We start from the raw sequence: 25,105 nt of genomic DNA, 5'->3' as shown, positions 1-25,105 counted from the left end.
TTTACAATGGTTCAGATGTGGAGAAAAAATAACAGGGGCATGGGATGGGTCACTAAAGAAAACTTAACTTATAAAACAGTTTTGTTTTTAAAGTATAACAGTTCACATACCACATACAAGCTCAGCAGTACCACATACACCACATCAGTATAGGAGGGAGCAGGTAAAGGCAGGATCTGAAATTTATAAAGTAAAACAAGAAATTCATTACTTAATTTCAAGAAGCAAATTATTGTTTGAATTACAACTAAATAAAATACTACTCAGAAGAAAAGCAAGAGATTGACACTGCCATGTGCTAACTTTCTATAGAAGCAATTATCACCAGGTCTGTCGACCTCCATTGTCTGTCCACTCATATGTCTTGAATAATTTTATTTAAAAAATTAAGTGTGTACTTTCACAAACTGTAATTTATAACTACATTGATATGTATAACTCCGCTAGGAAACATGCTGTATTTACAGACCATTTTTACATAATACCGATTACTGATAGAGCATAACAATGGTGTCACAGTGGCTTTCGCCCTTGACTTTTTGGATTTTAAATGTCACTTTATGCTATCCTTGCTATCCTATTCGATATTTCCGACTCTCGGATTACAGAAAAGGAATCCCAAGAAAGCAAATGGAAAAATAACCCCTTGAAAAAATAACCCCATGAACCCCTGTAGCTAATCCCTTAATAAAACAATAAAAATGTTTCTTACACAGTCCACAAAATAAGCATGTCCAGGACCCAGTAAAACTAATGTAGAACAAGCGCACGCAAATGATATATCATGTCTTGTAAGACAAACGCAAAATATAACCATGCTCGACATGTAGATACTACACAACATAGTCAAAGAAAAAAATGGTCTTACCTCTCAAAGAAACAGCAACTTGGCGCCAAAACAGCGTTTTTCAATTAAATTTGAAGTCTTGCGCATGAGCAGGCCCAAGCCGTGAAACCTTCTTGTTCTGCGCGGTTTCATTACACCTGTTTTTGCATTACTGCCACCTTGTGGATATACAAGGTATATCGATCCTAATTGACTTAACTTAAATGTTATGCCATCAAGTAACACATTAGTATTATGTACGTTGAATAATAGACACAATTACATAGACTTGATTAGTAAAACATATGTTAACTTAACAAAAACATATATTTTAAGTAAAATGAAAATAAATAATTAATATACACTGAACAATCCACCTCATTCATTTTTTTGAGTGTACTGTCCGAGTGCAAGAGGCCATCCTGTAGAAACTCAACATTCGGTCAACAAGGTCACACTACCCATGTTGATAGTGTACTCAGCAACTGCCAGTGGCTTTGGCACTTGGACAAACTTTTTGTCTTTCTTGGATCATCTTGTGCATGTGTCCTGAGGTTCAATACCATAGGCAGAGGATGCCTCATGAGGGTTCCAGTTCCAGCCAGCCCTTTCATCTTTAGGGTTTCAAGGAGGTTAATAGTTGTAAAGAACCTGTCAAAGAACAGATGGGCTTCTTGGGGAACAGACTCTGCCAAATGAAGAACAGTTTGCTCTCCAATGCCTATTCCTCCTGTATCTTCAAAGGTAGTCTTGCCTTGGTAGACCACAAACTCTAGTTGGTGCGGCTAAGACAAACACCTTCAATCCAGTTGGGCATGACTTGCCTGGTACATACAGGCACACTGGCGCAATTGTTAAACAAAATTTGGCATTGTTTTAAAATTGTCAGATATGCGGATGCAGAACCCACACACAGGACTCTTTGAATGAAGACACCGTGTTCATTTACAGTGAGGTGAGTGACAAAATGCAGAATATTTTCTTCTGGCGATTATTGTCTCCATTTCCTCTGTTCCCAAAACCTGTGCGTCAGCTCGATCCACCTGTTTCCGTGATTCTGCAGGAAACACTACAAAAGCTGTTGTTCATGACGGGGAAACCACTCTCCAGACCCGGACTTGCAAGTAGACCAGAACACATCACACACACATGCACACACACAGATGAGGAAACGGGGAACTTGAAGACACATCACCATGGCAAGACACCCAGTGAGGACAGTGGGCCATGACAAAAATACAAACTCAAGATGTACTTTGAATTCCTGCTCCAGAGTGGACGCCGACTGGACTGTTCAGCTTGATCTGACTCCTCAATATCTGCTTGCCCTGCCTGAATTTCATCCTCAGAGCTCCCTGAATCATCTTCCTCTGCTTCTTGCTCAAACAATGCATCTTGATCTTCTTCATCAGACAACTCAAGATTTGAGTTTCCCTCAACAATGTGCAATAAAATTCCATATGCTTCTGGTCATTTAAAAAAACAGAAGAAAATGGAGGAAATAACTACAAATGTCCACTACAGAGAACATTTCTTTAAACCAGGGGTCGGCAACCCTAGGCACGCGTGCCACAGTTGGCACGCGAAGGAATAAATGATGTCACGACCATAACTAGACTGGCCATCGGGCATACCGGGCATTTGCTCGGTGGCCCGATGACAGTGTAAACAATGAAAGGTGGTGGATTGGCCAGATGCTGGCTGGTGTGTAAAAATAACTCAGTTGTTTGGTGGTGGCATCGCGGAGCTTCCACAGATTCAGTAACATTAGCAAGTGGTGGAGGCCAGATGAGGGAGAGGGGAGGCAGGAGGAGGAGAGACCCGAGGCGGTGAACTGAACTTCAGGTAAGAAGTTATGACCTGCAGTCTATCTGGGTCAGATATAAACCAAGTTTAGGTGGAGTTTATTTTCGTTGTGCTAACTTTTTACAGTCAGTTACAATAACTCGTACTGCGTACTAGCTAGCATGACGGATTTTATATACTTCTGGGTGGGTGCTATGATGTTACTGATAGTGAACTTTATTTTATTCATAAGGTTAGTTAGTAGAGTTGCCAACTGTGTCGTAAAAAACAGAATCGTCCCGTATTGAGAGAAATTATTACGTGTTTCGTGTTGAGCTGAGAAGGGACGCAGTTTGTCCCGGACTTCATCTAGGATGAAAAAGACACAAAGGTGGAGTTATTCTGTCGTTACGCTGCACAGCTGCCTCTTCTTCTCTCATTCTCTCCCCTCTCTCTCCTGTTTCTACTTTAATCGTGAAACTGATCAATGATCAGCTGATCGGCTTTACTCTCTTGTTTGTTTATCGCCCACTTTGCGCCAGAAAGAGGAAACCAGCGGATGTCGCACTAAACAACAGCAGCTCGTTTAACCTTGATCAGCTGTTGTTAGGATTTATTTAATATTCATTTCTAGTATCAGCTGATGTTGGCTGGAGCCACAGCTGTAAAAGCTGCTGGTCATGATATCGGTTTGTATATCTGGTGAGAGGGAAACATCAACAGCTGAACAGGTGATGGAGAAACAGGTTTATCAGGATCTAGCAAAGTTTTGCCAGGGGGGCCAGGTAGAGCATTAACAGGGAAAGGGGGCACAAAGAAATACTTTTCTTTCTTATTCTCATTTAAAATGTCTGACTGTTATTAAATAATTATCTGAATCTTACAACCAAATCAGATTTTCTCTCACATAAGTGTCCTCAGGTAGCTGTCTGAATGCTGGACACTCGGAGACCTGTGTCTTTGAGTGGGAGACCAGAGATCACATTAACATGTGTGTCTCTGTATTAACAAACATGCCATATTGGCTTAGTTTATTTTTCTTATCATTGTTGTGAGGAGACCATAAATAGCATTTGTATTTTCTGTTGTACAGTCCATTTGCTGTTATGGAGTTCTTGTTATGGATGAAAAGTCTTTTTTCTTTTGTCTTTTTTTGTTTCAAAATAGCTGATAACTATTCACTGATAGCTGCCAACATCTGCAAACAAATAGAAATCTATAAAGTGGTTCTGTATTGTGTGTAACTGTTCATATAGAGCGTTATTAAATTTATTGATAATGCAATCATATGGCACGCTGACTTCTGAGGAAATTTTAAATGGCACTCGCCATCAGAAAGGTTGCCTACCCCTGCTTTAAACACTTCAATACTATCCTTAATTAAAGAAAAATTAGCATACTATGCTTTAATGTGTTATTATTAAGGGACTTATCTAAAATATGTTAACAACATTTATAGTCAAAAATTGCTCCACCACAACCACCCACACATGCAGGGCCTTGGAGTAGGGGTATGTCACCAGGGTGCAGAGGAGGCTACCCCCCCCCCCCCCCCTCTGTCCCCTTCTGGCTGCCTCTGCCTCAATTTTATCCCACAACTTAGACATTCACATTACTCACACTCTCATTACACATACATATAGGATCTTGGGGGTGGGCACGATACACGGAGTCCAAATTACCATCAGGGTGTACACCTCACCCCTGGCGTCGTTGCCCACCTCTCAATTTTAAATACACGTAGACATTGAGGGCTAGCAGGAGGGACCATGCGCTTACCTGCTGCTCTCTGGCAGGTAGCTCCATGCCCTCCTGGGTTTTAATTGCACCTTAGAACACACATGCATCAACACTACAATGAGCGGGTGGAGGGAGCTTTGGAGTCTTCTCTCACCCCCGTTCTCTGCGGCCTGCTGGAGCGGGGGGGCTAGGAGGAGTTGGCCGTCCGACTGCGGTCTGGAGTGTGGGGCCTCCCTGCTGCTGCAGAGTCGGGGCGGTCTGCCTCCCCCCACCGCAGGGAAAAGGGTAACACCACCTGGGTCTGGGTGCAGTTCCCCCCTCCAGGGGCAAGGGTACCTAGACCCGGTTCGTAGAGTACGCTTGGGGAGTGTGATCGTGTGTACAGCGTCTCTTTATGTCTGTCTCCACGTTGGTTGAGTGTGGAGTAAGTGCATATGAGAGCATGAGGGTGGGAATGGATGTTTGTATCTGTGTGTGCCTGTATGTCTGCGTCTATATGTCAGGTTGGGTATCAGACGCCACCTCTCTGGGGACATCTCAGGCCCTCCAAGGTTTGGAGGCCTATCTCCACCCACCACCACTTCCCCTGCCAGTGGCGGACTCCCTCAGGTGTCGGTGCGTTGGTGGTTCTTTGTGTCTGGGGGTGGGCGTCCGGGTACACACCGGCTCACTCCTTGGCGGCCGCTTATCGGGGCCTGGAGCCTGGGGCTCGCTCGGGCCACTTCGGAGGTGGGGTGCCCCCGGCCTCTCGGCCTGGGGCTCGGTCACTCAGGCACGGCTGGCTGCCGGCAGAGCTCACGGGCGCGTCACTGCAACTCCCCTTGGCTTCTGCTCCGCGGCTGCTGAGTGAGCCCTCATCTGGGACTCTCCTCAGCTCTTACTGGGACAGTGGCGCGGCTGCCCCTCTGTTGGTCTTCCTTGGTCTCTTGTGTTCTGGGGGCCTCTGGATGTCTGGAGTTTTGATCTCCTCCATACCTGCTTCATGCCCTGGAGGACGGGGCTGTGGCTCCCCACACTCCCTAGCAGATCGTTACATGGAGAAACCTTTGGAATGCAAGCATGCTGATCCACACAGGTATGCACACAGGTGTACACACGGGTATTCACAGACGCGGACTACAGCTTTCTTGGCTGCTGCCTCAAAGCACATTGTGCACTGTCTATCTTGCGTGCTGCACAATATCGTTTATTATTTAGTATCTACTGATATCTACTGCTAGCTAGTTTATTGTGATGGTGCTGTTTTTTTTATTATGTTGCTCTTTGTTGTTTGCTTTCTCTTCTGTTTTTTTTCTCCATACAGGTGACCCAGGTGTTTTGTTTTTTTTGTTTGTTTGTTTTTTTTTCTTTCTTCCCCCCCTTCTCACCGTCTCTTCTCCCCTTTGGTTTTCTTTCTCTCCCTCTCTTTCTTTCATTCTTTCTCCCTGTCCTATCCCCCAGTCATGTTTGTCCCATTTGTAGCAACTGAAAATAAAATAAATTCATAATTATAATAAAGGTCAATCAAATGGACCAATATGGCAAGGCCATGACGATCCACTTGGTAAAATAAATCCGCTTGGCATCTTTCTTGGCCTTAAGACAACAATTCTGATGGCCAAAGATCCAAACGGGACACAAAAATAAATAAATAAATAAAAAAATAAATAAATTGCTCAATAAAATGTTTTATGCACTTACTGTTTTTTTCTTCCCATAAAATGTGCTTGTAGTGATGGCCGTCATGTTCCTTGATGAAAAAACTAAAGTTCCCAAAGCCTCACCTCTTCACATTTGGTATCATTGGAAAGCCCTAAATGTGCTCTGTAGATACCAAAAGGAGGTAATTCTGTAGTATGTAGTGGATGGGAGATATTCAGGTTTAGAAATGTCCTCTACAGAGGACAAATTTGTATTGCTGATGGTCAGGGGGATATGGATGTAAGTACAGCTGTATGGAATTTTTGGGCCAGAGCACAATTTGATAAGAGAAGTGTTAAAGGATGTTCCATGCTTCAGAAAACTGACTCTTAAGGTGCATAGATTTAAGTGTTAATTACAGTATTTGTTACTAGTTACCAATGAGGAGAGTTAATGTGTTTAATGAAACCTTTGACAAGTAACAGGCAGTCAACTATAACCACTGTTTGGTCCTGCATACTGTCATGACAATGCAGGTAAGAATACACTGTGATTACGCGCACATAAGAATGAATAAATTATTTTCATGTCTGGTGACATTGGTGTTTGAAGGATGACATGGAAGGCAGGGATTTGTTTTTTGTGTTTTTTCTTTTTACACTGTTAAGCATTTGTAGCTTTAGCGACACATGAAACCTGGGGGTTTAAGTGTCGGTGGGGTTTTAAGTGATTGTGAAGATGTTTTCAGGTCTAGTACAATAACAGCACTTGATTCCTTATCAGGTTAAAAGATGTTTTTGTGTTCCTGTCAATCAACAGTGTAGTTAAAACACATGGTGAAAGATATGAAATTAACAGTACAATGAACTAGTAATTCTGTGTTCTACAGCTTGTACTTCCAGGGTATTTGTGACACCTAAAGAGACTACTGCCAGGAGGCTGAGGGGTATCATGTAATTAATGTTGCAAGTCACTACAGTGTAAATAGGATCACCTATTGCTAATTTTGTTTTTTTCTTTTCACACTCAGCAACTTCATACGGTCGTGGGACCTACTTTGCTGTAAAAGCCAGCTACTCAGCCCACCCCACCTACTCCAAGCCAGCTGCTGATGGTTCTCAGTTAATGTTCGTCGCCCGAGTCCTCACAGGCATCTACACTCTAGGCCAAAAGGATATGATGGTGCCTCCACCTCGAAACCCCCAGCAGCCTCACGACCGTTACGACAGCGTGGTAGACAGAATGTATAAACCCAGCATGTATGTTGTGTTTCATGACAACCAAGCGTACCCTGACTACCTCATCACATTCAAGGGAGAGTAAAGAGAAAAGGGTTTTCCACTGTTTACAAAGGAAGGTGTCTGAAAAACCCCAAAATAATAATATAAAACTTATATATGTACATTTGAAACTACAGACAATTATATTTAATGAAATGAAATTAAGTATTGAATTATATCTGATTTTAAACTTAATTATTGATCTGCCACTGAATTTGTCATGGTCCTGGGCCATGTTGGCCCAGTATTCTTAGTTTTTGTGTGTTTTGTATTTTGTTCCCTATTTATGCCTTGGTTCCTAGGTTATTTAGTTAAGATGTTCCTTATTTGGTTACCTCCTGTGTATCTGTGAGCCCTCGTCTCTCCTTGTGTTTTATTCCATGTTTTCCCCAGCCCGTTATGTCTGTGTTCTCCCTGTGCTCTCTCTCCTCCTGTCTGAACCTCTGTGTACTTCCTGTTTTACTTTGACAGTCTCTCGTCAGTATGCGTCATGTTGTGTTCACTCCTGCCCTGTCTCGTTATGGTTATCTGTGTCAGCTGTGTTCCCCGTGTGTTCCCACTTCCCTCATTAACCCTCTGTGTATTTCTGTCTGCGTCTCCCTCAGTTCGGTGTCGCGTTCTCCCTCATGACTGTGTGCCCCTCCGTGTGTTTCCTCGTAAGTCCGTTCCTTAGTACTTCCCAGTTTAGTTTCATGTTATTTTGTATCGTTGTCATCTTTTGTCAGCAATAAAGCTGTATTTTGAGTTCAGTCCTGTTTTCCCGTGAGTTTGCGTTTGGGTCCTCATCCTGCCTGCCACACAGCCAGTTCATGACAGAATTAGCTAAACAGTAGCTGCTTCTGATTGAATGAAATGAAAAGTCCTGAGAACCAGCCTTTTATGGCCTCATTTATGGCCTCTGTAATGGACATTTGTTTTTAGTCAATATCTTTTGACCTCTTTGAGCTACCCTATTAAATCCTGATGTACTAAATAGAGGACATCCTGGGCTTTCCATTGATATCTCATGTGTTTGGATTGTCTCTATTACTTCTAAAGAGGAAGAAAATCACCAACAAAGGTCAATGGGAAGAGTCTCTTATTCTCGGTTCTCAGGTGGATATGTATATAAACACTGGAAACATATTACAAGATTATGCCGTTTTTAATCTTTTATATAGTTGACATTTGCATCATATATCTTCACTTTGTAAAGTATAAAGCACTTAGAATCACATCTAATTAATCTGAGAACTTGTCACAATACCATAATAAAGATTTATTGAATGATAGTCTGGTCCATGCTTAAAAGAGGGAAAAATTAGAGTAGGTGGGTGATCAACATTCAAAAGGAAACTGTGAATTTTTAATTGAATACTTGTAACCAGAGATGGGCAGTAACGCGTTATATGTAATGTGTTACAGTGGTCCCTTTTTTGTCGCAGGAGTTAGGTTCTAAAAATAATCTGCGATAGGTGAAATCCGCAAAGCAGCAAACTTTATTTTTTACAATTATTATAGATGTTTTAAGGCTGTAAAACCTCTCACTACACACTTTATACACTTTTCTCAGACAGGCATGAACATTTTCACACTTCTCTTGTTTAAACACTCTCAAAGTTCAAACCTTAATAGAAAAATAACAAAGATCAGACCCTGTTTTCAGGTCCAGAACATGGGAATAGAGCATTAATGAATCAATGGTACAGAAGTAGAGGAAGCAAGAAGAATGAGTCGAGTAAAGTTTGACTCTTCTGACTGTTTTGTTTCGCTTAATGCGTCGTATAATGCAGTCTACCTTATGGTCCGAAAAATACGGTTACTTCTACCTTCCTTCAGCATGTCCAGAAGCAAGGGCGTAGATTTGGCATGGACGGAAGGAACATGTCCCCATTAATATCCAGCGATTATTGAATTGTCCCCACCAATAATTTGATCTCTTCGAGTAAAGAAAAACAAACCCGATAGAAAGAAAGAAAAAACGATCTGTCAACGTCTCATTCACCCAGCGGTGCAGAAAGAGTTCTCTACTGGAGTCCTACTTCATGTGACAAATCTGGCCAGTGTGATTGGCTGTGCCTTTCAGGGAGTTATGTTTAGTTTTAGCAGCAGTACCTGCTGCTAAAACCTGCAATGAAGAGAGGAGGATGGCAAAAAGGAAGAAGCTGGATATAAGAAAGTATTTTTCAAAGAAATCTGTAAGTCACTTAAAGCCAAGTTAACACATAAAATGTGTCCGTCATAATAACGTTACAGGCTATACTAAGCTTTGGCCCACATCAGTCTAAAATTGTATGTAACCATGAATAGCGTGTTTTGGAAACTAACTGCACAGCAGGCAGCACTATTAGTTATCTCAGTCTCCCAGAGCATTTCTAATTTTGATTGAAAATGTCAGAGAAAACGGCAGCGTTGAGTAAGCCAGGATATTAGATATTAGATACAGAGGCTGTTAGAATTATATGTCTAACGTTAAAATGTCGGTGACACAATAATTTCATCCTAATGGTACTGACATATTCATAGGGTTAATTTTTGAGACAAAATATCATGAGGTAGTCATGATTTTGCAAATATTCCACCTTGTAGTGCAGTTTGCACAAATTGTTTTAAAAATGCACTCACACTACAAACATTACTGATGAGTCGAGATCTGCACAAATTGACAGAAACACTGAAGCAGCTGCACATTTTATTCTTATTGTCATGTATGTCCTATTTGTCAGGTGACAGAAGAACCAACACAAAGCTCAGAGAGCAATGGTGACACAAGATTACAGGTGAAGTTGGATGATGACTTGTTGGTTCATGACTATTTGAAGCACATGTGTGACTGCATGTATTTGGAATGTCTCACTGTCATTTATCAGGTGACAGAGGCAGCTCTGCCATGTTGTAGCTCAGACAGAGGTGAGGTCACAGGTGACTGACTGATGATTTGGTGCTATAGATTAACTAGTATTTATTATCATGACAGTTGTTAGGCTGCTGATGTAAATTGATTCATTAGTGTACATTTGACAGAGAATCTGAATTGACATGTCTCACTTTTTATATGGCACGAATCAATGTGTTATTTTATCAGGTGGCAATATGTCCTAGTGCAGTCAGAGAGGAAGAGCCAGGGCCAAAGCTGAGGCACATCAAGCACAGAATAATATTCATCTTAGATGAGTAGTTTTATGTACAAAAACCACCAGGTCATTCAGTGTTCCCTTAGTGCTAATGTATAAGAGATGTTGGTGTAGTATAACTGAAGTAATGTTGTTAAGTCCTTAAAGTCATATTCTTTTATTGTCATGACTGTATTTGAAGCTATTTTTATTTTTGTATGATACCTGATTTATATGGAATATGGCTGAAGTAAACTAAAGTCTAAAATACTTAGTCAGTCATTTGTTTAATAGTAATTTAACATTATGTAATTCACATATAAAACTATGAATTGTAATTTTAAATGGTTTAAAAGCATGTAGAATATCATATGTATATGTAGCATATGAGGAATATGATTAGGTTTGAGACTTTTTCAGAGATTTACAGCGGGACCTGGGTGGTCCCTTGGAATGCCGTTCACTCGCTTGATGGATAAAGTGAGACATAGAGTAAGAAACTGGGCTAACAGAGAGACAGACTGACACAGGGACAGATAGTGAATTGACTCCAACTGGAGGGCGGGGGGTGATACTGCAGGTCACCACCTGACATGTAGAGGTAATCCACACATGGGCCAGCACCGGACCACCATTGTGTCTCCAACTGGCTTTGTGCTGGCCCATGTGTGGGCCACCTCTGGTAAACCTGATCTGGGCCACCAAAGGGCCGTCATTCTTTGCGGTATGTGGGCCATGTGTAAGCACATTGTGTGGGCCATATCCAGGCCATACCAATTTTGCTATGTGGGTCGTAGTTTGTTTTTCTTTTTAAATTATTGTCACACTGTTAAAATATTGTCTATAAGCTGATATATTTTTGTTAGCTGTGGGGGTTCAGGACCAGTTAAGTTTCACTGTTTATTCTTGTGTCCTGTGTGCAGTGGGGTCTGGTAGTTTCAATCAATCAATCAATCAATCTTTATTTATAAAGCACTTTTCATACAGAAAAAATGTAGCACAAAGTGCTTTACATAGTTAAAAGCAGCCCACCCCACCCTCCAACTCACTCCCCACACTCTCAATACACATATATCCCCCCACCCCCACCCACACACACATACACACACGCGCACACTTAAAGAGTAAAAATTGGGCTGGGCTCGCATGAGCCAAGTGAGGAAACATTATAACAGAGAGCCATCTGCACCGGGAGCCGGTCACAGACCGCAGCCACAGCAGGAGGGAGGCCAAGGAGCCCCCCAACCAGGCTGAGAGGACCCCAGAGACCCAGCAGCCACGGTCAATAACAGCCCCGGTGCAGAGAGCGCCCTCCGAGGAAACACTGGAGATATGGGTAAAATGATAAAATAAATAAGAACAGGATACAATATAAATATAAATATAAATAGAGTAAGAAGATTAAAAAATGAATAAGAATAAAATCAATAAATATTAGGTAAATCCTAAATTAATAATAGAATAACAGGATAGAATAAATAAGCATAAAAAATAAGTAAACGCTAAGTAAAAGCTAAATTAAAAAGGTGGGTCTTGAGCCTGTTCTTAAAAACATGTACGTTCTCTGCGGCCCTGAGCTCCTCCGGCAGGCTGTTCCACAGACGAGGACCGTACCACTGAAAAGCTGCCTCTCCGTGAGTATGTGTCCTGACTTTAGGGACAATCAAAAGGCCAGTACCAGAGGACCTCAGGGTCCGCGAGGGTTCGTATGGTAAAAGCAGATCTGAGAGATAAGAAGGCCCAAGACCATTAAGACATTTAAAAACCAATAAAAGAACTTTAAAATCGATCCTGAAACACACGGGGAGCCAGTGCAGCGATTCTAAAACTGGTGTAATGTGGGCCCGCTCTCTGGTCTTCGTCAGCACACGAGCTGCCGAGTTTTGCAAAAGTTGTAAAGTTGAAATATTCTTCTTAGGAAGACCAGAGAGCAGGGCATTACAGTAATCAATGCGACTGGTAATAAAAGCATGCATCAGCATCTCCGTGTTGGCCCGAGAGAGAATAGGGCGGACTCTGGCTATATTTTTTAGATGATAAAATCCAATTTTGGTTACATGTTTAACATGTGGGATAAAACCAAGCTCAGAGTCAAAAATAACACCCAGGTTTTTCATTTGTAGCGAAGGACATAGTGAAAATGCCTCTAATTTAGACAAGAGTTTCTCTCTCTGAGCCTCAGGACCGACAATTAAAACTTCAGTTTTGTCCTGGTTAAGCTGTAAAAAGTTTCAACACTGACATACTTTGTAGAGTTATATTAAGATGTGACAAGTTGAATGAACTGCTCTATACCCTAGAACATACCCCAAAGCAAACCTTTACACTACACACACACATACACTAACGTCAGCATTCCCAACTTCAAGGCCCTCCCCACGGCTCTGCACATGACCCTAATGGAAAATTGCAAAACAAACATAAATAAATTCAGGATTTGGTGGGCTCCCAGTCAGCTTTCCTAGTGTGTGGTGACTTCACTGGCCCACTTCTGGACCTAGCAGCTTAAGACAGGGATTTTTGCACGTTTATAACTGTGGTTTATAGCTAATAGCTATTATAGCTAAAACAAACAAACAAACAAACATTGGACTGATTCAGCAGACTTCAGATCTCTTGTTAAAACCTTATATATTGTGAGGTTGAAATTGTTAAATATTGTCATTGTGTTATTAAATTTGTAAGAATGATCAAAGACATTCTTCTGTTTCTGTTGACCTCCCCAGCCTGTATTTTATTATAGGCACATCCTATGTGAAGGTTCTGTTTTCTTGTTTAGTAAGCTTCCTGCTTTTATGACCCTTTTGTGGGCAGGAGGTCACACAAACGCACCCCCAAACACACACACTCACATGCACACACACACACACACACACATACAGATGGTCACACATACATGCACACACACACACACACACACACACACACACACATAGACACACGTGCTTACACGTGCACACACATACACACATAGTACCTTGTCTTTTAGAACCATAGGGGGGGTTTACAGTGGGTGGTGCTTGTGTGTACTGTAACTGTTTCCAATAAAAGGCGGCAAGCAGAAGCTGGTTCTTCGAAGTGGTCTGACCGAGGGCAGGAGGGCTGCTCTGAGGTCCTTCTCTTGCGTCTTGCTTCCTTGTCGTTAATGGGAATAAGTCTCTAAACCAGCAGGGCCTGTGGAAGCGTAGACCCAACATATATAACTGTGACTGCTCACCGAAGAGCATATTTTTATGAAAATCTTCTTCATGAGGTAAAAATTCATCATGAGCCAAAAAGAAGTCCAGCTGTCATATCTTGTATTCATGAATCCCTCCCCAATCTGGTCAGCGATTTGCTGATGGTAAATATGTCTATTGCTGCACAAAATGAGCATTAGCAAACTTAAGCAAACAATTAACCATTAGCACTAAACACAACAGCTGAAACTGGGCTATGCTATACATTAATGAAGCAGCTCAGCCATGGAAACCCATGCCATGACGCTCCCAGTGCACAGTTTTTGTGCTGATATTAATCTCAGTTGGGGTTTGGAGCCCTGCAGTTAATAGCTTTCAGGCACTATCAGCATCTGTACTCGGCAGCCCCACTCTGTAGGTATACATGTTCTCACACTTTGTGGCTGAGGTGCTGTGGTTCCTAAATGTTTCCACTTTGAAAAAAAAAACACCCCTTTGAGGTGATAGTGGAATTTGTACAAGTAAAGAAATGTCACAAACGAACCTGTTGGCATGGTGACATCCTGTCACAGCACCATGCTCACTTCAGTGGCCTCTTTAGAGCGACCCAAGAACTATTTCTTTCACAAATGTTTATAAAGACAGACTGCACAGCTAGGCGTTTGATTTGTACACCTGTGGCAATGAGACTGAAAACGCCAGAATTTAAAGATTACGAGGTGCGGCCCAATTAAAGTGAATGTAAAGTGAACGTAAAGACAAAGACAGAAAAACAGACAAAACATAAAGTTCATGGTATTTCGTGTATAAAACCAGTCACTGCCAGTTCCACAGTCAGCAAAATGCTTTGAAGTTTCAGTCTAGCCTTAATTTGGACTAGTTTCAGCTCTACAAAAGGGAAGGTTATTTGGTTTTGCACTTCCTTTATAAAGAGGAAATGCAAAACCAAACCTTCTATATTACGACATGAGTCAGGACAGCCGTGAGTCCATCATAAAGAACTGATTCAATAGGAGCTTTTCTGGGAAACATGGTAATGTTAAAATACATTAAGAATCGATGTAACTGATGTAACAGAGTGAGATGAAAATAGAAGAGGCAGATTTTCCCAGCCCTTGTAGGCGGGGCTGCTGAAGCACCTTTGAATGGGAAGGACATATTTAAAGAGGCACAGATCACTGTTCATGTCGAGACAGTTCAACATATAATTTATGTCAGGTCTCTGGTCTTTCTGTTAATTTACACGTAAAATATGAGCATTTCAACAATGTTATTCAAACCATATGTTGAAAAAAACATGTCATTATTTGTTCATGCATAATAAACTAAGCTTACTTCAATTGAACTCTAAAGTTTGGGGTCTGAGCTTTAGATATTTGTAGATTACCACTTGAAACTACATGTGAGAATGTGGAAGAACACTGTGGAAGACCAAGACAAAATCTATAAGTGTAAACAGGCATTCATGTGAAAATGAAAACACTTGATGACTTATAAGTAAATGCAGAGTTTAATAATGAAGTGAATGATGTGTAATTTCCTCAGCAGTGAATATTATGGCATTTCGAGTTTGTTTAGTAGCTGTGGCTTTATGAAAATTTCAGTGTTTTAAAAATGTATTAAATCAGTGACGCTTTTTTGCCCTGTGAATTTTAACATATACTGTTTTAGCTCTTAAAATAAACTATTTGAGAAAGAATAATCAAAGATACAGGTACAAAAACTGTGACTGATTTCCAGATTTTAGATTCATTCCTCTGACACTCACTGAGTCAGGGCCGTGTGTGTCTGAACATCCTGAACATTTATTTATTTATTAAAGAATACACACATAACACCTACATAAATGCATTTTATCAGTACCTCAGTACAAGCAATAATTGTGCTTTACTTCTTAAAACGGTTTGATAGTTTCTATAAACATTTTAAATAACATCTTTTCATTCACTGTATTAACAAATTAACATTTTAGAACTGGCTCTATTGCTATTATGTTTTTTTTTTTTCTTTCACTCTGAAAGCCACTTCATGAATTAAACCGAAATGTCACATGAAGCAAAACATGAATAAAAACACCTTAAATGTAATTATTATTACGTTTCACTGCACTGACACAGTTTTGGGTCTATAATGACACCTAGTGGGTCGGTGTGGTAATATTACAGGATATAAGGAAGGTTTTACACGAAGGCATTCCTGTATGTTCAGGGTGTGCCCCGCCTCTACAGACCTATGGTAGCAGGGATAGGCTCCAGCTCCAGTGCGTCCAGATAGGGATAAGCGCAAGAGGACGAATGGATGGATGGGTTTATGTGAAATATATTTGCAGATCAGATGAAGCATAAAATAGAAACCCTAATTTGTTGTCAGCATAATTACTGGTAAAATGTCTTTCTCAAAACCATATTAAGACATAAATATAATTTAGAGTTATACTCTGACAGCTGAAACACCTTTAAAGTACCTGCAGAGTAGGTGAGACGAGAAAAGCCCCTGAGAATTAAATGCGGACTTTTTCCATTGCTGGGTGTGGGCGTGTAAACACCAGGATGTGATACTTTAAAAGTGAAAGTGAAACAAAAACAGGCCGTGACAGAGCGACACAAACAAGTGTTAGACGGGCTGAAAGTTCTACTGTTAGTGTAGACTTGCAGATAAAATGGATGAATATCCGTATCCACTGTTTTTTGAAGCCACTGACTTTACAGACAGAGAGAAGGAGAAAGTGAGGAGATACTTTCAGAAAAGGCGAGACTCCGGGGGTGGCGACTGCGGAAATGTAGAAAAACTCGGAGGAAGAGTTTATAAAATCTGTTTCAAGTTTAAAGAGGGTAGGGCAGTCGATCATTTGTAAAAAAAAAAATTTTTAGATTTGTGTTTAAATTCAGGCTGTTTCAGTGACTCTGTTTATGGATGTTTTACAGATCAAGACAGAGTTTTGCAGAGGAAGTTTCACACCATCACTCTTCAGAGTGGAGAAGTGCGGCTGACCGTGAGCCGGACAAGTTCACCACAGACCTCTGACCAGCCATCGCCAAGCCAATCACTGGTACAGTTTACTGCTCTTTCAAACATGACTTTTGGTCACAGTAAAAACTGAGCGCCAGAATAATGTGGCCAAACTAGTTTAAGAGGAATGAGTTAACCTCCAGGAAAAGTTGGACAGCTGAGGACAATATTGACAAAAAACAGATGATTATAAAATATTTCAAAGACACTGTAAGTACTGCGAAGAATACATTTTAAATAGTAAAACAGTCCTTTTTAAAAAAAAATACATGATCATTAAATTTGACGTCAGGGACAAATATAGAGAACGTGTTTGCTCCACTTTTGCTGGGCCCTCTTTTTTATAGCTTTCATTTCATTGTGACTCAGTGTTTTCAGTGGCTGACAGTTCTCAGGTTTCTTTCACTTCTGAGTCTTGCTGTTAATACAGAGTGTAAATATACAGTGTAGTTCAGCAGTGTTTAAATAAGAAAGCCTTCCTTGAAAAATACATCATGTGGACGGCACAGTAGATACAAATACAAAAACTTTATACACTATTTTGCATTAAAGCCTTTGTAGATAAGGAAGAAACCAGTGCCATGTATGATACTCCATCTCCATATCATCAAAGATACTGTTTTTAAAAACATAGGTCATAAAAAGCCAGATGGTAACACTCTCACTGGACACTTTATTAGGTACACCTTGAGAGTAACAGGGAAGACTTCAGTGCCGCTTTAAATCTTTGCTGTTAAATTTTTATTATAATGTTGTGATGTTATTTGAGTTACTGTTTCCTTCCTATCAGCTCGAAGCAGTCTGGCCATTCTCCTCTGACCTCTGACATCAAGAAGACGTTTTCATGCAGAGAATTGGATATTTTCTCTTTTTCAGTCCATTCTCTGTAATCTCTAGAGATGGTTGTGTGGGAAAATCCCAGTAGAAATAAATCAAAGCAGCCCAAATTTATTTTTCATTCTGATGCTCAGTTCGAACTTCAGAAGATCCTCTTGGCCATGTCTATATTGTTAGTTGCGTGTGATTGGCTGATTATCCTTATGTATTAATACGCTTAAAGAGGTGTACCTAATATAGTGGCCAGAGTGAACAAAATATTAAATTCTTTGTGAAATCCATGGAGACTGCACTCTGCTAGCACACAGATAAAAAACCTTTAAATTATTCACCAATCATTGCATTCTGCTTTCCTTTACATTATACACAAATACCCAGACTGTTTTAGAAACAGGCCTGTAGCATATTTCTTTTCTAACATAGTGTCACACAGTGTGAATTGGGGCAACGGACTGGACATAGCAGAGATGGCACATATTGGATGGAGTATTAATAGATTTAAAGTAAAAAGAAATAAAAAAAAACAGACATGGTGAAGATTACATCAATTAGAGGTTTTGAATAAGGGTTATGTATTACTTAATGTCCAACCCTATGTGGTACACTCCCACTGTTTACAATAAGTAGCCTATCGTATATCATAAATTGACAGATTTTTTTTTCTTTCCCTCTTTCAGAGCTCTAGAAACCCAAACATAAAAGGTCTTGAGAAGACTTTCAGGATAGATGTTTTCCTGATGTTTTTCCTGAGAGACAACTGTAAAGCATACAAATTTTTTGAAAAACAACTGTCGTCAATCGACTGCACAGTGGAGCTAAATTTTGATGAAGAGGAGGTTTTGGTTAGAGGAGAGGTTGACAAGGGGCCAGGAGGAGGATTTGGTGGTGCTGCAGAGAAATGGGAGTGTCAAGTGGATCAGGTCTTCATTCGGCTCACTGAGAGCTACAACTGCTATCATGTGCTTGAGCCAAAACAGGTGAAAATGGTACTGCAGGACTCGGCCTTTAAGACAGATGATATCAAAGTTTACTCAGAGAGTGGCTATGCTGTGGTTGTGGGAGAGGTTGATGCCATGAAGGAAAAGATTGCAATTTTGGAAAAAAGCCTACCCACCAAAAAGGAAGTGCCGATTGTGGAGAAGAAGTTCAAGCTCATAGAAGAAGAGTTCAATCGAGAAATGCGTGCTAATTGTCCAAAGGTTACAATCATCAGAGGTAGTGCCATGATCACTTTGGAGGGCCCTGACAAAGAGGTGCAGTCAGGAGCTACAAAACTGGATGAACTGATTAAGAACATAAAGGAGAAGAGCGTTAAGTTCCCTACAGCTCTGCTAACCTTCATGAAGACCAGTGATGCCATCCCAAAATACCAAACTCGCTTCCAGCAGAGCCTCAGAAACCCTGTTTTCTTTGAGGTGGGTTCAGATCTGGTTCTGTCCAGTTTGTCCTCTGATGCTCTGAATGAGGCAGAGGCAGCAGTAATGAGAGACCTTAAAGTGGCCACTGTACAGCTGCAGGGTGCAATAGATCTCAACAGGTTGAAAGAAATTCTGACGAAAGCCAAGAACGAGGCAAACAGTAGAGAGTTCAGAGTGGACATCAGCTACATGCCAGGCGCCAGGGGAACCTCAACAACCAAAGTCCAACTGGTGGGCTACAGTGAAAATGTGGCCAAGCTCAATGAAGTTCTTCATGACTTCCAGTTGAATCAAGTTTCAACTCAAGAAACCATCAATCTGCTTCATCCTGAAATGGTCGACTGTTTTAATAAAATCTTAGACTTGATTGGCATGAAGCAGACCAAGGTGACCTTACAAGCCTCACATTTTCCAAATCCTTGTGTGTTTGTGTCTGGTCCTCGATGTCATGTTCAGGAGGCCAAGGAGGCCCTAACATCAACTCTAGACAGTCTGATAGTAGACACTTTGACTCTAGATGGACCAGGGGCTCAGCAGTACTTCCAGGAAGAGGGTAAAGGGACTAAAGAGCTGATAGAGAGCTCCTGTCACGTCATTATCCGAGAGAAGCAAACTGCAGCCACCCGAAACGTGCAAAGACCACGAAACACCAGCAGACTCAGTGATACACCTAGATCTCTCAGCTACAGCAGCAGCATGTACAGCACAGTTGGAAACTCTGCAATCAACAGAACAAACCTGAAGATCAAACTCAGCAGTTTAGAAAATGAACAGGTTTGATTATTTCCATTCAATTCTATTTCCCATAATCCCAAAATAAAATATCAACATTCATGTTATTCAATATTATTTCTGCAGGTGGATGTTCTGGTGGTCCCCATGCTCAACAAGCAGCTGACTTCTACAAATATTGGCAACAGTTTGTTGGCCAAAGCTGGGAATATATTAAAGTTAAAGTTTGATTCAGTCTTAGCCAGTTGTGCCCTCGCCCCTGGTGATGTTCAGCTGGTTCATGCACCTCCATCTCTGGGCTGCTCCAAGATTTTCTTCATTGAGTGCTTGCCTTGGGACGGAGTAAGAGGAAAGAGTGTTCAGGTAAAATTAAGGACTTTCATTAACACTTCTGGTGATGGAGAAGAGCTCATTCATATTTAATTTACCTTCAGAAAACCATTGAAATCCACTTTATAGCTGTACATAGATGAAAGTATTAATTGGAATAATCAGATGATATCTACGTGTATGTGCAAAAGTAGAAGCGAGACAAAAAAAATATACAATAAAATATTTCTTAATTTAATTGAAAAGCGAAAGCATTAATGTACCAACCAGATAACTGCAAGAGAAGTCTTATACAACCAAATTGAACTTTTTGTGCAGCCTCACAGTTTTCCATGTGTGCTCTGTTAGTTGCAGTGTGCAATCCAACAGTTTGAAAACATAGTTTAAAAATATGTAACTTTTGATTTGCAGGCTCTTGGTAACGGTCTGAAGAAGTGTCTGGAGCTCTGTGCACAGCTGAATTTGGGTTCAGTGGCCATTCCGATTATTGGGCCAGGAATTGTTTTACAATACCCGCTGAGAGAAGCTATTCAAGTGTTGACCGACATCATTCAGCAGTTTGGATTATCTGCATCCTCTGGATCTCTTACAAACATCCACATTGTCATTAAACCTGGTTACCCTGATTCTGAGGCGGTCAGTGTCAATCGATATGTCCTGATCTGATATGCATATCATACTTTATTTATAAAACACTTTAAAAAACAAGAACAGGGCTGTCCTGACCAGACATCAATTATTTATGTTGTTATTCTTGTGTTTTTATCTACAGTGCTACCACGATGTCTACAAACAGCTCAGCTTAAATATGAACCAGGGAGGCCAAGGTAAACTTGCACTACTCAGACTGTCTTTATTATGTGACATTAATGCAAAGTGAGCAGATAAAAAGCATTCAGCCAGTGTCATATTTTACCATATTCATCAGCACCCTCAGTTATCAGATTAAATGTCAAACAAAATCTAATGTGTGGTGTTCTTCATCTCAGCAATCTTCAGGTCCCTCACCAGCGACCTAGATGACATCGTCATAACAGTGGGAAGTGGAGTTAAACTACATGTGGTGTTTGGTGACATCACTAATGAGACTACAGATGCTGTGGTGAACACAACAGACTTCCAAAATTTTAACCTTGGTAGGTGAAACCGAGGATGCATATAAAGGCAGGAAGGCGGAGTGAGCAGGAGGCCCATGATGTAACTTTGAAGTTATTTTTAACCACAATGGTAGCATAGCTCTCTATGGATGACAAAGGAAAGCAGCTCTTCATGAAAATCTGCACAGATATAGGGATACCCATATGATTGTAATCTTTGAAGTTTTCATCTAGCATTATTAACAAGCCTCTTGGATTAGCTAAAAACCTCACTATATACTTATGAAGAGCATAACTGACAGTTTGACAATTTTGTAATGCATATGGAGCTGCAACACTAGATAATTTGTTGTATTTTGGATCTCATACCTATCATGATTATAGTTTCACATAGTGAAATAAAGTGCATATTACGCATAATATGCACATTAATCTTAGTGGATGGCAATCCAAAACTCTGAGGCACAGGCGATGGAAAGCAATCAGATTATCAAACTATAACAAAGACAAGTGAGTCAATAACAGTCTTGCAGGGAACAGAGGTGACGTGGTGAACTGGTATACTGCCTGTGGTGTCAACCTGGCATGAGAAATGTTTGATCTCCAGCCAAGCAGGTTTGGCAGGGATTAACCTTTGACTTACCTTTGAGTACCATTTCCCATAAATGCATTTAGATTGATTAGGGGAAATAGGGTTGATGAGTCACTGTATGCTTCACAAGCTTTCCTTCACGGACAGATTGTAAGTTCTTTAATATATATTTTTCTGATTTTTCGTCATCTACAGATGGAGTATGCAAAGACATCTTAACTGTAGCTGGACCAGAGGTGGAAGCTAAACTGAAAGCAGGTGAGAAAAAGAGAAGCTGCTACTTACCTTCTCATCTTACTTATCTGACTCTCACTCATGCTTCCTGCGTCACTTTCTGTGCAGCAAAAGTGAATCGAGGAGAAATTTATGTGACCCAGTCTGGAAACTTCCCCTGTAAAGCTATTTTTCATGTATGTGGAGAAAAGGATCAAGCTCTCATTGAACAACTTGTGTGTGGCATCATTGGCTATTGTGAATGCTGTAAATACAGTTCAGTGGCAATTCCTGCCATCTGTGCTGGTAAGTATTTTTTTTTTGGCATTTCTATTCATTCAGTTTGTTGTGAAACACAAACACACACACCTAAATGCAAGTGGTGTTTTATCAGGAGCTGGAGGGTTGAATCCTGTGATTGTAGCAGGAGCCATTCTTCAAGGGATCAAGTCATCTGCATCATCTATGAACAGCCTCACCAACATCCGTCTCATCCTGATTAAGATCGATGTCTTCTTGGCTTTTAAAGAGAAAGCGATGCAGATGTATTCCTCAGCTGTCATCAACAGAGGTGACAGAAATATTCACAAACTGACATCTTATGTGCAATTGAATTTTAAAACGAATTTGAAAATAAAAACTGATTACAAATTTATTTTACTGAAATTTTTTCCTGATTTGTTCTAGTACTTCCAGTACTTCCAGTACTTCCAGTTCAAGTACAACAACAACAGCCTCCTCTTTCTGTGAGTGCATACCTCAGCAGTCTCCAAATCAGCTCTACAAGTCAGCAGTCTGTCTTCACGTTCCTGGGTCTTTCCAAAAAAGACGTTGATGATGCCATGGAAAAGCTGAAGCATCAATATCACACACAGTGCTCCAGTAAAACCTTCTTAAAGGAGGAACTGGAACCCCTCGACCAGGATGGCATGATGGAGCTGAAGGAGCTGGTGGAGTCTGAGGGTTTATTCATGCAAACTGATCAGTCTGGCTCTCTAACAGTGAGCGGGTTGAAAGACGGGGTCACCCGAGTGATGCAGAAAATGAATCAGTGTCAGTTAATGGGTCTTGCTAATGAGGTGAGAGTCAGGGAGGAGGAGGAATTGTACCTCCGAGTTGTTTGGTGCATCCTGGCACATAACGGAAACTGGGAAAGACTTCCCAGAACAGCCAATCACCAACTGGAAAACAACGAATTAACAGAAGGAATAAAAGACGCACAGGGACTCACATGGGAGGTTAATCTACAGACAATGATGGCCACACAGCAACTGAGCAGACAGGCGATGAAGCTAAAGCGACTTGAGAATCTGAGAGGTGAGAAGAAAGAAACTAAAAAACTACTTGTAGTAAAGAAGGTTGCAAAAGTCATTGTGAAACATGAAAGCAACCATAAACTGTTCACTTTTAAACAAAAAGTATGAAAATCCTAGATCAGCTGATAAGGTTGGATCATGTTGATTTAACAGGAGTGTTATATTATTGTCAGACGGGCTCCATTGCAAGTTTTGGTTGTATTCATTCATGATACTATTAAAATCTTTTTTTCTTTTTACGTGCTTCATTAAAGATTTGCAGTAAAATAGCAAAATAAAACTCAACATAGGCTCTAGGTCTCTTCTCATGTTGTATATGCTATATATGCTTGTCTCTTTCAGACTTTACTTACCCTCTGTACTGGGACAGCATGGCTGCTAATGAGAGCTTGAAGGTCGTTACACTGGAGCCTTCCTCTGCAGAGTACCGGGCAGTGAAGGAGGCCTTCAAACGAACTGTTGCCAAAACTGTGATGAAGGTGGGTGGCTGTCCTTTGTGTAAGGGAACATTTCAGTTTCTATTTATATTACCTGTCTTATAATATGAATGCTGCTTTGTCGCTACTTTATTCTTCTTTAGTCAATAGAACAGTTTATTTATTTTTGATTCACTAAATATAACAGTTGTTTATTCAATTCTTTGGCTTTTTTTGTTTTGTTTTTTGACTATTAGCAAAAAACAAAATCCTGCAATGGCAATGTCATCGAAAACATGATTTTGCTTATGCGTCCACGTATTGTTATGGTTGTTTTTGCTATTGGGGCTTAACACTAAATAATCATAATCAGTAACAACATGTTAAAAGGGGGTTTGTCAAGGTCTGGCTGTGTGGCAAGCAGAGGTTGGACCCAAATGCAGGACTCCAGAGATGAAACATGAACTTATGCAGCTTTATTGCTGAGAACTACAAACTGAAAGTACAAAACAAAACTCCTGGCGTGGTAACTAAGCAGAGTGGCAACATGAAGTAAACTGCACATGGGGGGTACATGGCAGTAGGACATGAAGACTGACAACATGACGAGAAACGGAGACAAACTGTGGAACAGACTTAGTGTTTGAGTTCCTCACTAAGTCTGTTCCACAGCTTCACTCCCACATTCGGTGATATGAAAACTTCTTTTATCAGTAACAAAACACATTTATATAGAAAAGGGAAGAATAAAATAATATTAAAATTTAATTCCAAATCAGTCAATGTCACATTTTACAAATAAATTCATTTCCTCTTTTAAAAGATGATTCATTTAATTAAATTGTGTTTATTTATTTCAGCATTCATTTGGGATTTTAGGAGGATTTTACTTTCAATCCGCCATTGAAACTATGCCATCACTATGATGACATACTTTGAACTACCCCTCAGATGTAATTAATATCCTGGATTATCTTGTTAGGCAGCTCTTTAATCCTTTGTCCTTCTTCTCTCATGTCAGATTGAGCGTTTGCAGAACATTCACCTGCGGCGCACCTATGAAGCACAGAGGAAGCACATTTCTGATGAGAATGCACAGGAGGGAGGAGCAGGGGAGAAACTTCTGTACCACGGGACGACCCAGGAAAATTGCGACTCCATAGTGAAAACTGGATTCAACAGGAGCTTTGCTGGACAAAATGGTGATAATCTTTTTATAGAGTCCACATTTACTGAACCAAAACTTTGTGTTATAAATGGTTCTTTATTTCTTATATTCTTTATATTCCTTAATGGAAAGTTTGGTGTTCTTTATGGCTTTAGAGTTTTAAAGCTTGTTATAAAGCAGCTCTTCTCTGGATGATTATGCCTCCACCTGCTTTGGTAGATATCTAGAACTCTGTGAAAATAGATTAGTGCTTGACTTCTAAGCATAGAGACTACATCCCTGGGTGGTCTGAAATCAGCAGCCCGTGAGTTAACAGCCAAATGCGTTAAACGATTTTGCACCTTAGAGTCATTCAGTCAACAATGAACGTCTCTGTTCTAGAAAGTCAAATGCTCAAAATTATACAATGCTGGGTCAATAGGACAATAAAAAATGGCTAAAAGAAGACAAGGAAA

At 40.5% G+C, this 25,105-nt stretch overlaps 1 protein-coding gene across 2 annotated transcripts in view; it reads left to right on the top strand.

The window, feature by feature from the left end:
* The window catches only part of LOC120741900 (protein mono-ADP-ribosyltransferase PARP14-like), a 50,106-nt gene that overhangs the window by 24,061 nt on the left and 940 nt on the right, over positions 1 to 25,105 (top strand). Inside the window, exons 1-13 of one of the 2 annotated variants that reach the window (XM_040045005.1) lie at positions 16,035 to 16,353; positions 16,447 to 16,571; positions 18,046 to 19,560; positions 19,645 to 19,881; positions 20,260 to 20,484; positions 20,621 to 20,675; positions 20,838 to 20,984; positions 21,733 to 21,795; positions 21,880 to 22,056; positions 22,145 to 22,321; positions 22,438 to 23,067; positions 23,409 to 23,545; positions 24,504 to 24,684. In XM_040045005.1, coding sequence (XP_039900939.1) covers positions 16,182 to 16,353; positions 16,447 to 16,571; positions 18,046 to 19,560; positions 19,645 to 19,881; positions 20,260 to 20,484; positions 20,621 to 20,675; positions 20,838 to 20,984; positions 21,733 to 21,795; positions 21,880 to 22,056; positions 22,145 to 22,321; positions 22,438 to 23,067; positions 23,409 to 23,545; positions 24,504 to 24,684 — 3,841 coding nt within the window. In that variant the 5' untranslated portion in view covers positions 16,035 to 16,181. Of the gene's footprint in view, positions 1 to 16,034; positions 16,354 to 16,446; positions 16,572 to 18,045; positions 19,561 to 19,644; positions 19,882 to 20,259; positions 20,485 to 20,620; positions 20,676 to 20,837; positions 20,985 to 21,732; positions 21,796 to 21,879; positions 22,057 to 22,144; positions 22,322 to 22,437; positions 23,068 to 23,408; positions 23,546 to 24,503; positions 24,685 to 25,105 lie in introns of those variants that run through there. The other variant, XM_040045006.1, reaches the window with a different exon arrangement.

Source organism: Simochromis diagramma, unplaced genomic scaffold (assembly GCF_900408965.1).
Source record: "Simochromis diagramma unplaced genomic scaffold, fSimDia1.1 OVJJ01000590.1, whole genome shotgun sequence".
NCBI classification, from domain to species: Eukaryota; Metazoa; Chordata; class Actinopteri; order Cichliformes; family Cichlidae; genus Simochromis; species Simochromis diagramma.
The sequence above is the reverse complement of the archived record's forward strand: the minus strand, read 5'-3'. Positions and strand labels throughout refer to the sequence as shown.